The 14,208-nt window shown below is 35.6% G+C and overlaps 1 protein-coding gene across 2 annotated transcripts in view; it reads left to right on the plus strand.

Moving 5' to 3' along the window:
* The window catches only part of PRKD1 (protein kinase D1), a 344,632-nt gene that overhangs the window by 176,451 nt on the left and 153,973 nt on the right, over positions 1 to 14,208 (plus strand). For both annotated transcript variants that reach the window (XM_021099186.1, XM_021099185.1), the window contains exon 2: positions 13,591 to 13,729. In XM_021099186.1, the coding sequence (XP_020954845.1) occupies positions 13,591 to 13,729 (139 nt within the window). The remainder of the gene's footprint in view (positions 1 to 13,590; positions 13,730 to 14,208) is intronic.

Consider the following 14,208-nt stretch of genomic DNA (forward strand, 5'->3'; position numbering starts at 1 on the left):
AATAAGTATATATGTGTCAAATATAGAAATATGATTGGGAAACAAATTTATGAATCTTAATTACGATAATGTGCATGGTGGGTTTTCAAGAAGGGATTAGTGTATGCTACATTTTCAAAATTTATTCCAAACTTTACTGTCATAAAGCTGCATAGAGCTTCTTGTGGAGTAACTGCATATGTTTTGAGTAATATTAATTTGGTCATTGAATGTAACTCTCTGTCTAAGTCCAGGGGATTCTTAAATGAATGAGTGGTTTGTTGGGTCTTCTATGGTGTTGGAGCTATAAAGCAGCTGCTGCAACAAGCATTGGACCCAATGTGTTTTACTGGGAGATCTGAAGGGTTTATGATGTACGAGCCAGCAATACTGTTTTCTGTCCTTAATCAGAGGAGACTTAGCACCATTGTTATTACTATTTTCTAAAAATTCACTTCTTTACAGGTGGGCATGCAGCATGGGGAAGTTCTGGGGCCAGGGATCAAACCCGTGCCATAGGAGTGACCCTTAACCACTAGGCCACCAGGGAATTCCTTAGCACCATTATTTTTAAGGATAATAAAGAATGTGATATTTCTACACAAATGCTTGCTCTGCTAGGAACTCCAACCTCCTTCCACCATCCATCCCAAGTTACTGCTTCTGAGCATTGGATCTGGGCTAAAATGGTATCTCTTTAGGGAGGTCTCTTCTTATTCCCTCTAGTCCTTTTTGATTGTCCTTGATTATATGCTCTCTTAAAATGGTGCTACATTTTTTCGTAGCGTTTATCTCACTGTGCTGTTATACCCTCATTGGTGTTAGACCCGATGTCTGTCTCCCTTACATGTGCTCTCCTGGCTTGTACTGCCTTCCCTTTCTTGTCTCATGGCAAGGGACCATCTCTGGTTTGTTTATCATTCTACCTCTAGCTAGGGCACAGTGCCCAAGTGTCTGGTGCGCCTTATGTCTGTTCTTACCTGCTGTGAGAGGTGTCACATGTATTATGTGTGCTGAAGTGATCCAGGTAAGCTCTCTTTCTGACTTGGATTCATGACATCAGCTTTTCAACTTTATTTGAAAAACCAGTGCCTATACTCATTCCTTGTTCCTCTAGGGTGTTATCATTCAGATTGCATTGGTAAGAAAGTATTGTAACTCGAAATTCTTAGGAAACCTCCATTGCTATATTTATGACGTGGGGCAAATCCAGGCAATTCTCCTCTCTCCCTTCCCCTTCTCCAGTGTTATATCCCTGATTATTACACATACTTAGATATATCCCATTTTTCTTTTAAAAGAAAATTACATAAAGTTAATTTAGTAAAATTCAAACATTTTACAACATGAGTGTGAATAGATAAAAAGGAGATGGTTTACTTATTTATTTAGTTATTTTACTGAAGATTGATTTTTTAAAAACCAACTTTAGTAAATTGGCAAACTGTTTATGGAGTCCCATAATTATTTGAGAGTTAATTCTGTCTTTAAGGGCTACCTAAATACTTGTTGCAGATGTGTGCTATTAAATTAGCATTTCCTGATCATTGATCTATGTATGTTCAATGTTAAAATTTAGTTTTAATATAATGAAAAATTAAACTCCATGCATCTGAAATACAAACCCAAGTTGTTTATACTAATAGAGTTAGCCTTTGTTTATCATCATTAATGAAGAGGGTAGTCAGATGTACAAACTTTCCAAATAAGTACATTTTAATTTTCAATTTTATTTTAGATAATTTAATGGAACTCTTTTCAGATGTATTATTCAATACTATGTATGTTTCTTTTTACCTAAAAACCCAGTAATTCTGTAAATATTAATTATAGTTCCTTTCTAATACAACACTTCCTTGAGAGTGGAATGCATGAGGCTGACTGCCCCCTTGTCTCAATGACCAAAGCCAGTTTTTCTGCTGTTGTAAGCTGTGCATTCTGCTATCAGCCAGCCTTCAATGGGCTACCTCATTGCCAACTACCCTTTTAATGACTTGATAATCTAATAAGAACTGGAGATTTCCTGGGAATAGCTGCTACAAAGCTCATTAAGCTACTTACCTTGATTTTGTTCAAAATCCAAAATCTGTGAGTCTAGGTCTGCACTTTCTGGCCAAGAAAAATGCTCAGGATTTTTGATTCTGAAATACTGTTTGCTGGATATCTGACATCTCTTCCTGTATTTTCTTTCTATGAGAAGCAGAACTGAAAGAAATGATCAAGGAGCATGTTTTAAGAGACTAGGCCACACATCCTTGCTCTGGCATTATGTAGCATTGCGACCTTGATAGTATGTTCTACTTATCTGAAAATCAGAAGATAAATAATCTCTGGAAGTTTTTCTTTTCCAGAGTTAATGATTCTTAATTTTTGATAAAAACCTTTTTAGTTGCTGTCACAGTCTTCATTTTATCCAGTACATGCATCAATTATCATTAGTTCATTAGTGAACAAACATGTAGCCTTATTATGCAATGTAAAAAAATCAACAGTTTTATTCAGAGTGAGACAAAGAGTGTGAAGTAATTTTTTTCCATTTCCAAGCTGCACATCCACACACCTAATTACTGTTGTGTGAATAATTTCAGAGTGCCTACTAAGACTTCTAATAGCTATCACTGACTAGTAATCTGTCAAGGTATAATGCAGGATAATATGTTTTTATACAACAATGGCAAGGCTCTCATTAATTATCGCCACCTATAATTGCTTGATATGAACATTTATTCTAAAACTTAAAAATTATATACAACAAAATAATGATTTAAAATACTTCTAGAAAGTCTATACACAGAAGTTGCTGCATTAGAGTTAATGATGTACTAAGTCATTTCTTACTGCTTTTGTCTTTTTAATAGGTGACATATTCAAATTAAAATAGAAGAAAAGTCTCTACCAACAATTAAGCATCATACTGAGTCACATCTGCTGCCTTCAAGATGAGCACATAATTTACTAGACAGACTCCTCTAGTAATATCTGATATAGAACATCAGTATATTGATATGCCAAGGAAGAAGAATTTATAATCTAGCTTTATTCCCCCAAAGTATTGCAAGTTTAGGTTACGTGCATGTTTCTGTGTCTTGTAGTATAACCGATTTTCAAATATCATAACCAAAATGTTTCACTTTTAATCTAAACTTTAATTTTAGAGCATTCCAAGCAGACCTCTCTTTGATAAGTATATTCTTTCTTTTCTCAGATATCTTTTTCCTTTTATTTTTATTTACTGTAAAACATAGGTAAGGCTGATATCCAGATTTAACATTTTGACTGAAAGTGATTATTTAAACAAGGGATTTTGGATTTAATGGAAAAGAGGGCAGTTAAAATGGATAGTTCTAAGCAGAAGAAACTCCATGGGTCAGATTCTGTATCTATCTTTAGGTAAACAAGAATGGAATAAAATAAAGTTCTGTCTTGAATGAGAAGAGTCTGTCTTTCGCAGTAGAGTGGAGAGAGAAGGACTAACTAGAGTGACTTGTGTTTCTAAATTTGGACCTTGAAAACTTCTTGAGATGATAGACCCCTGGTGTTAGGCATCCTCTTTCAAAGGAAGCATTGAGTTTGTGCAAAGGAGAGTCATAAGATTGCAGGTGCTTATGTGCGAGAAGGAACTACACCGGAAGCAAGGCAAGGATTGTGATTGTTTGCCAGGATTATCTGCATTTGGACACCTTGCCCATGGAAAATAGCAAAACAAAATGGAGAACGATGTGCTATTGGCTCTGCCGTGGACAGTGGTGCTGTTTGGCATGGCTGAGAAATGTCTAAGGAATTTTCTGAAAATCAACACTGTAATTATCGTTTAGTCTTCATCATCTTGGAAACTGAAATTTTTCATAGGCTTTTAAAAATATTTCATGAACTTAGGTATTACAGATTTATTAATATAAATCACATCTTTCAGACCAAAAGATCAATTATTTAGCCAAGAATATCTAATAAAATAAATTGCCACTTGGAGAGATAGTGGTTCTTAGTTATTCTGATGGAATACTATTCGTTTTTCTGCTTAGCTTGGGTGGAGGTGGCATTGGGTGGGGGAAGGAGTGGGGAGGAAAAAAGAAAAGTTTAAAAAATATTTTCTGGTTTCTGTTTCCTAAGATTACATTCAGAAGCTAGTCACACAGCTATGTGGTCATGGTGTGGGATTCTTTTCAAGTGCCTCCTTTTGAGGATATGAAATCACCAAATAAAAGAGTCTGTGCCCAAATTTGAACACATTTCAGACATATGCCTCCAAATAATATAGATCATTCACTTTCTTTATGTGTCCATTGATTCTTTACATCTTGTGTTTCCGAGCAAAAATTTCCTGTCCATGCTTTTAGTGGGCTTGAGCCATCTCATAATTTTTTTGTCATTATAGCTATAGTTCTATGTATGTGACCATCACCTAATGGTTATTCACTAAGTACTTGCTGTTTTTTTCATTTACTTAATTTAAAAAATTTTTTTTTTATTTTTTTGCTTTTTAGGGCTGCACCCACAGCATATGGAAGTTTCCAGGCTAGGGATCGATTGAATTGGAGCTGCAGCTGCCAGCCACAGCAATGATGGATCCAAGTCAAAGTTGTGACCTGCACCACAACTCACAGCAACACCAGATCCTTAACCCACTGAGCAGGGCCAGGGATCAAACCCGGGTCCTCGTGGATACTAGTTAGGGTTCTTTACCACTGAGCCACAGTGGGTACTCCCCTCTACTTAATTTTTAAACATACGTATATTTTCAGTCTCTTATTAGACGATTTTTTTTTAGAGGATGGTTTAGTTTCGTAGGCAAAGTTAATAATATTTAAGTTTTGACTGGTGTCTTGGTTTCACGCATGATCCTCCTCAGAAGGTTCCAGTTGACTTAAAGATCTTCTGCTTTCAGAACCATCTTTAAGGGCCTGAGCTTTCCTGCTTTTTACAGCTCAGTGTCAGTACCACCCCGGTCCGAGTCCTCCAAGGGAGTCCCAACATTTTCACTCAGCTTTTTAGGCATTCTCATTAAAATAGTTGCTCATGATGTGTCTTCGTTGTCCCCATACTCCTGGAACAATATTTAAGGAGGATTTTGGTCAAACTAGGAAGTGGTAACATCTTTTTAATTTCTTTGCTCATTAAGGGTCACTACTTGTTGTAACCAAGAGATTTCTTGAAAAACATCTTGGGGATCGTCTCCCATTAGAAGAGTGGTGTGTTCATATTCAACTGCCCGGTGTGTTCTCTTATTTGAGCAGAAAAACTTTTATTTCAGGACTTTCATAACCTTTTAGCAAAAGTAAACTAGCAGTGTATTTTTGTTTCCCAATCAGGCCATTTCTGTCTTTTTCTCTCTCTTTTGTTCTGCCTGACTGAGTCACGGATTAATTTGTTTCTGGTATTGCTTGTTCCTCGCCCTTTGTGATTGGCCTCAACCATGGAAAAGCACCCTTTGTTCCTTAGAGTTCCCGTTGGCCAGGTCGCATTTCAGCTACTCATTAAAACATGTATTTATTCTACTCTGGAGCACATTGTCTGGCCAGCCATGAATTTATAGTGAAATGTAACAGTAAATTGTGCTCTGTGGTCAAAAATGCCAAATGATACACACAGCAGCATGGAGGTTTCCAACACAGGGTAGAATTAGAGAGCTTAGGACCAGTGCCGGGATTGTTGGCCACATTTTCACAGTGGCCAGTTTTGTTAGTCGAACTTGGAGAGAGCTTAAAATCACTTATCTCAGATGTTTGCGCTCACAACCACAAAGCCTCTGAGAAACACAGAACTGATCTTGTAATAAGTTCCAGCTGAGTTTACAAGCCTCTGAGCCTTTCTGAAAGCCTGTTTAGTTTAATGAGGGTTTTCAGATTTCAAAGCTCACACACCTTCACATAAAAACAGATGATTATGACCAAATTAAGAGATGTTGTTCCATGAGTGTTTTCCCCCAATATGTTCTCTTCTCAATTGTCAGGCATTGTTCTGTCACACTTTTCACCTTCCAGAAATCATTTTAAAATATAAATTTTGGAAGTCTTACTGTATATAGTTTTAATTCAAACTGAATGTTATGTTACATAAAAGAAAAGGTTTTCTTTTAACAGGAATAGACAAATATGCATATGTTTTATTCTGGCCAATAAAAAATGAGGCACAATCTGAAAAAAAAATCGAACCCTTAGCCTCTGCTGCCATGACAACTGTCCTTAGAGGCTAGATCTCCATGTTCACTCCTGTGCCCTGCCTCACAAGGCTCCACAGCCTGTTTCTGAGTGGCTTGTTAACGAAGAGAGAAAAGCCGTGTCCGTGACCCGGTAAGAAAGAATGTGGGAGAGTGGATATCCACACCTCAGCCATTTATATATTGGACAGATAACCTTCATGAACACTTATAACACTAACTTCATTTTTAAAAAGCATTCTTTTAAAATGATAGCTTACTATGTGTGGCGTATATTGGTATTATTCTCCCTATTCTGATTTTTCCAAATGTTTTCTGAGTCACACTTAGAAAGAAATACAGTAATTAGGATGTGAGGCATTCAAGGCTTACTTGATTGCCAGATCTTTTGTTACATTATATTCATGGTTTTATAAAGAGGCATGCAGCAGAGTGTGATGTTGAGATGTCAGCAGTACAGGACCACAAGGGAATGGTATGCAGAGATTTCAGGAGGTGTGTGAATAAGGCCAGGTTGTGCTAAAATTGCGATGAGCCAGCAGAATCCTCGTCTCCTAAGTCCTTCTTCTGTATTCCCACATGTCCTTCCTCCTCACAAGCACATTGACAGAATTTGTTAGAAGACACAGTGAAGTTTAGCTTTTCTTAGGGGAAACAATTGCTGTTTCATCTCTTCCTTTCCTGCTATTATTTCCTGTTCACCTCAGCCCGAGCGGTGGATCCCTTGAATTTATTTTCTGTCCTCTCTTGAGTCAGAATCAGCTACCCATGATTTTTGAAAGAATATGGTGGTAAGACAATCTTCTCATCAATTAGTATATTATATTTTGAAGAATATTTTATTCTAAGCAGAGACAATCCTTTAACAGTTAAACTCTGGATAGGTCCAACTCTGTTTTGAGGATTATTTGATAATTACTAAATGTATATTCTTCTTTTATTAAATATGCTTCCATACTTATTTCAAAGTAATATTAAAACTGTACTCTTACCCAACTGTGGACAATTTATTTTTCTTTAATTTACTTTTCTTGCAAATGCTATTTACATAGAATTAATAGTCAAAAGGTTGGGTAGGAAAAATTAGTATTCTATATTCAAAAAGCACATGAGACTTTGGCTTCCATTCACAAGGAGTATATGTTATGGGATATGTTCACCTGCCCCAAACAAACAGAAAATAATACAGAAATATATAAATTGCCCATTTTAAACACTGGCCAATAGCAATGCAGGATGATCCCTGAGAAAAGTAAAGAAACAAGTTAGGTACTACAATCATCAGAGCTTTCTGTGTGGAGGCACAATCCAGAGCGTATTCTAGGGAGAAAGAACCCAAGAAGAGCCTCGTTGTCTGGTTGCATGGAGAAGACAGAGAATAGAGCTCGAGGCAACCAAATCAACAGAATTTTTAGGGGAAGAATACTGGAAAGGGGGGACTTATACTGAAAGAGCTCCAGAAACCTGCTTAAGGGTCCACTTGAATATTAGACTGAATACAAGTCTGTGTATCCATAAGGTGAAAATCTATAAGGCAGAGGAAAGAGCAGCTGTTGGGAAGCCATGAAACAAACACTTTCAGGAATTCATACAGGGCTGAGAGACAGTCGAGTTTCTACCAGGTAAATAGGACAGATTTCACTGAACATTTGATGTGTTATATAGAGATGTTCATGAGAGTCATGCATTAGTAGTAGGGCAAAACTATCCATAGAACAAATACTCTTCTAGAAATGCCGTAAAAAAGCTTAAAAGTAAGCCTCGAAAAGATAAAACCAGCCTGCAAGTACCTTTAATGTTTTGCCAAAGCAAATATCAACATTCTTTAAAGGAGGACAACAGAGTCCAACTGCTCACATTAATTATAAAATCTGGCATCTAATTTTAAAAGTACACCTACTAAAAAACAGGAAAATTTGACCCATAACCAGGATGAAAAGAGGTAATAGAAAACAATCAAAAATAGTAGAGGTGATGAACTTATCCAAAGAGAACTTTTAAGGTTATATGAAAATGCGAGGTAAAAGACTTATACACTGAAAACTAAAACACCTCTGAGGGAAATTGAAGAAAACACAAATAAATAGAAAGACATGCACAATCATATATTGGGAAAGTTAATATTGTTAAAATGTCCATAGTACCCTAAGCAATCTAAAGATTCAATGAAATTGAAATTCCTATAAAAACCCCAAGGCATTTTTACACAAGTAGAAAAATCAATTCTAAGCTTCATATAGAATCACAAAAGACCCAGAATAGTCTAGGCAGTTTTGAGCAATAAGAATAAAGCTGGAGACATGACACTTCCTGATTTCAAAATATATTTTGGTAATCAAAACAGTATGGCATAAAAGCAGATACATAAACCAATGATCAAACAAAAAAGAAAGAGGGAACAAATTATTAATATAAGAAAATAATAAAAAAGACATCACTACAGAGCCTACAGACATTAAAATGGTGATGAATAATATGAAGAAAAACTTTTTACCCATAAATTTGACAACTTGGCTAAATAATTAGTTCCTTGAAAGTTTCAAACTATCAAATATCACCTAACAGGAAATCTAAATAGTGCTGTATCTTTTTTTAAATTTTATTACAATTGATTTACAGTGTTCTGTCAATATTTGCTGTACAGCAAGATGACCTAGTTATACACACACACACACAAACACACACACACACACATACACATTCTTTTTCTCATATTATCTTCCATCATGTTCCATCACAAGTGATTAGATACAGTTCACTGTGCAGGACCTCATTGCTTATCCACTCCAAATGCAATAGTTTGCATCTACTAACCCCAAACTCACAGTCCATCCTACTCCAGCCTCTACTCCCTTGGCAACTACAAGTCTGTTTTCTGTGTCCATGAGTTTGTTTCTGTGCTGTAGATAGGTTCATTTGTGCCATATTTTAGAGTCCAGATATGTGATATCACATGGTATTTGTCTTTCTCTTTCTGACTTACCTCACTTAGTATGAGACTCTCTAGTTCTATCCACATTGCTGCAAGTGTCATTATTGTGTTCTTTTATGGCTGAGTAGTATTCCATTTTGTTTACATACCCCATCTTCTTAATCCATTCATCTGTTGATGTATATTTAGGTTGGTTCCATATCTTGGCTATTGTGAATATTTGCTGTTGTGAACATAGGGGTGCATGTATTTTTTGGTATGAAAGATTTGCCTGGGTATATGCCCAGGAGTGGGATTACTGGGTCATATGTTAGTTCTCTATTTAGTTTTCTGAGGTACCTCCATACTTTTTTCAACTTATGTTCAAACCAACAGTGTAGTAGGGTTTCCTTTTCTCCATACCCTCTCCAGCATTTGTTATTTGTAGACTCATTAATAATAGCCAATCTCATTGTAGTATTGATTTGCAGTTCTCTAATAATTAGTGATGTTGAGCATTTTTTCATGTGTCTCTTGGCCATCTCTTTGTCTTCTTTGGAGAAATATCTATGTAGGTCTTCTGCCAATTTTTCAGTCAGGTTGTTTGCTTTCATGCTGTCGGATTGTATGAGTTGTTTGTATAGTTTGGAGAGTAAGCCCTTGTCACTTGCACCTTTTGCAACTATTTTCTCCCATTCCATAGGTTGTCTTTATTTTTTTTTTAAATGGTTTCCTTTGCTGTGTAAAAGGTATCTGTTAAAGAAACTAAATATATAGTTTTATTCCTTCCAAAAAAATCCAGTCTCAGATAGCTTTGCTTGGAGAATTCTACCAAATATTTAGGCAAGAGTTTATACTAATTCTGTACAAATCTCCCAGAATTAGAAAATAAATGAACTTCAATCAATATTTTTGAGTTTATTCAAAAATTATCTCAGGGTGGATTATAGACCCAACTAGAAAACCTTGAACAATGAAATTTTTACAATAAAATGTAAGAGAGGAAGTTTCCATCATAGCTCAATGATATCAATCCAGACTAATATCCATGAGAGTGTGGGTTCCATCTCTGGCCTTACTCAGTGGATTAAAGGATCCAGCGTTGCCGTGGGCTGTGGTGTATGTTGTAGACATGACTAGGATCCTGTGTTGCTGTGGCATAGGTTGGCATCTGTAGCTTCTATTCTAGCTCCTATTTGACGCCAAGCCAGGGAACTTCCATATGCCCTGGGTGTGGCCCTAAAAAAAGAAAAAGAAGAGAAAGAAAATCTGTGTTACCTTAGGTTATACAAATATTTATTAGATATTACAGTACAAGCATGACCCATGAAGAAATTTTTGATAAGTTGGGCTTCATGTAAATTAAGAACTTAAGAAAATAATATTAAGGGAATGAAAAGACAAGCCACAGACTAGAAGAAAATATCTATAAAACACATATCTGATGAACTTTTTATCTAGAAAGAGCTATCAAAACTCAACAATAAGAAATAAGAAAACAACTCATTTTTTAAATGAGCAAATGAGTTGATAGTGTGTGTGTGTGTATGTTAAATAAGCACATGAAAGATTCTCCAGCATCATTAGTCATTAGGGAAATGTAAATTAAAACTATGAGATGTCATTATACACCTATTAGAATGTCTAAAATTTAGCAACTTAACATTGCCAAGTGCTGTCAAAGATGCAGAGCAACTAGAACTCTCCTACAGTGCTGGTAAGAATGCAAAATTGTCAAATAGTGCCACGGTTTCTTATTAAGTTATCCAGATGCTTCCATATGCCTCAGAGAAGTAAAAACTTAGGTTTAGGCAAAAACTTCTAAGTGCATATTTATGGCAGTTTTATTTGTAATAATCAAAAAACTGTAACCAACTTAAATGCCCCTCCACTGACTGAGGAAAAAATACTTAACATTGTAGTACATCCATACAACATAATAGAACAATCCTCAACAGTGAAAAAGATTAATGAGATATGCAACAGAATGGACAAATTTCAGTTTGTTTACACTAAGTAAAAAAAGTCAGATTCAAAATTATATACTGTATGATACCATTTATATGATGTTCTTGAAAAGGCCAAATTATAGGGACTGGAACTGTTTTATATTTTGGCTGTTATGTGTGCTATATATATATGACATGTAGTTATGTATTTATACACTTATATCCATTTTATTTCATTAAATTACACAGCAGTGCAGTTGATTATTAAAATAGTACATGAACTATCTATTGCTTTCAAATTGCAACAAATCGTGATTTAGTTTTCTTTCTTTCCTTGCACACTAATTATAAAAAAGAAACTATTGTTTTTCTTTTAGTTAACACAGTGGAAGTGGTGACATCATTTCAGCTCTTGTGCTTATTTTAAGGAAGACAACTCTGCTAAGTGATATGTAGAAGTAGTTTTAAGCTTGGTTGTCAACAGACTCTTAAGAGCAAGAGGATGTTCTGAATATACTTATTTTTAATTCATGCAAATGTCTCAATCATTGTTGCCCCTATTTTTTTTTTTTTTCCATTTTCTTGGGCCGCTCCCGCGGCATGTGGAGGTTCCCAGGCTAGGGGTCTAATCAGAGCTGTAGCTGCTGGCCTACACCAGAGCCACAACAACGTGGGATCCGAGCCGCGTCTGCAGCCTACACCACAGCTCATGACAACACTGGATCCTTAACCCACTGAGCAAGGCCAGAGATCGAACCTGCAACCCCATGTTTCCTAATCGGATTCATTAACCACTGAGCCACAATGGGAACTCTGCCCCTAATTTTATTAATAAGGAAAAAACAAAGAACAATTCATAATATATTGTATTTATGTGCAGAAAAAAATCACATTCTAGACATTTCTCTGTAACAGAAGCTCCTTAAAATCCACCTTTATTGACATAAGTGTCAGACATATCATGAGTTTCAGGAACCAGATAATTTTCTCTTCTTGACTTATGACCTTTTCCCACTATACTACAAATGTCAATTTATAAAAGAAATAACAATTTCTAATTATGTGAGAATATCATATTCAAGAATAGAGCCCTTTTCACATACCAAATTAGCCTAGGTTGTTTGTTATAACAAAAATATCCAGTGCTAATACAGTTGGATTTTCGCTTATACTGTTCATAAGGTTGTGCTTTATAGTAAGTTTGAAATTTGCTTTAAGGTCCTTAAGGAACTAGAGACTCCCATACTAAGTGAAGTAAGTCAGAGAGAGAAACACAAATACCATATGATATCGCTTATATCTGGAATTTAATATATGCCGCAAATGAACCTTTCCACAGAAAAGAAATGCATGGACTTGGAGAAGATGCAAACTACTGCCTTTGAAATGGATAAGCAATGAGATCCTGCTGTGTAGCACAGGGAGCTATAACTAGTCACTTGTGATGGAACATGATGGAGGATAATGTGAGAAGAAGAATGAGTATATATACATGCGTGTGTGTGTGACTGAGTCACTTTGCTGTACAGTAGAAAATTGACAGAACACTGTAAACCAAATATAATGGCAAATATAAAAATCATTAAAAAAGATCCTTAAGGATATTCCTACCCTTTTAGCAAATAATTCTTCTTTTAAAATGGAGTTCATCAATCAGGACTATAGTTTACCTTTTCTTTCTTTAGAAGGAAGAGAGAAAAAGCAAGGAATAATGTTAATTGTTAATATCCTAATAGTAATATTACTATCAGAATTCTCACGGTTGTCCATTATAAAATATCAGTCATTTAGCTTTCATTATATGCCTGCTATTAAGAGATAGCCTTGAATAATAAAGTCTTGGATTTACCCCTGTGAGGAGAATATAAACTATGTATACTTAAAACAGATTGACTTTTTGCTATTGTATTTATCTATTTAACCTAGATTGCATGAAACTAAAATGCAATGTATGGGCAGAAACGAAGGGAGAGTTGGGTTATCTCATCTGGTACTTTCCTGAATCAAGCATCTAGATAATACTTCTGCCCACACAGAACGTGTTTAGATTTATTGAGTCATCTCTTATTTTTGAATATGCCAAAATGGACTGACCTTTTTTTTTGCAAATGAATTACAACAGTATTTGTAATGGAATCATCACAAACTCCCATTTTTCTGTTACTAAATTGTTATAAATCATTTGAAATTCATAGTTCTTAACCACATTTTATTTCTTAGCTACCTTACTGCTAGGAATTTTTTTGAATCATATCTCAGATTCTCCTGGGTTTTTTTTTCTCTCTAATTAGAATATCACTTTGTCATTATTGCTCTTATGATATGTGATTTATTTCCTCCTTATTTGAGTCACATCACTATCAGTTTTGCCATTCATTTTTATTTTTAACGCTCTAGATATTTTGACTTTTTCTAGTTAGCTCATATTTATGCCCTGACATTTATTTATTTGGGTTTGATTTTAAATTTAGGAAGATTCTGTCATTTATTTGGGTTTGACTTTATTTATTTATTTGTTTGTTTGTTTGTTTGTTTGTTTGTTTTAATTTAGGAAGATTCTGACATTTAACCTGTTGTGGTATTTGTATTTACAGTTTCCTGAATGTGGTTTCTATGGAATGTATGATAAGATCCTGCTTTTTCGCCATGAACCTACCTCTGAAAACATTCTTCAGCTGGTGAAAACGGCTAGTGATATCCAGGAAGGCGATCTTATTGAAGTTGTCTTGTCAGGTAGTATATACTTTTATCTCTATCCATAGATTAATAATTTGACTGTATGTTTTTAAGATAGCATAGAAAACATACAACATACTTGGCCCCAAGAGGAGATTTTAGGCCTCTGTTTACATGGACTTTCAAAATTATTTTGAAAAAAGCAGGAGGTTTCCCTTGAATTGACTGTTTCCACACTCACCTCTCTCAACTTCCTGCTTTCTCTAGACCCCCAAAAACACGCATGATTACTTTCAGTCATGACCTTATATTGTTTGAAATAGCAGCAGAAGCAAACAAAAACAAATTCACCAACTGTGAAGCTAAGACAGATGCCAGGGCCCCAAATATACTGAGCATCTGGGAGCCAAGAAGAAACAGCAGGTCTAGGAGACCATTGCTTTAGTTGAGTCAGAAGTCCAGTAGCTACTAGCCAAGAGCAAGATGGAAACAAGAGGTCAGGTGTTACAGCAAGTCAGGCCATGCCATGCAACTCT

This window comes from Sus scrofa, chromosome 7, assembly GCF_000003025.6.
Source record: "Sus scrofa isolate TJ Tabasco breed Duroc chromosome 7, Sscrofa11.1, whole genome shotgun sequence".
In the NCBI taxonomy this organism is placed as follows: domain Eukaryota; kingdom Metazoa; phylum Chordata; class Mammalia; order Artiodactyla; family Suidae; genus Sus; species Sus scrofa.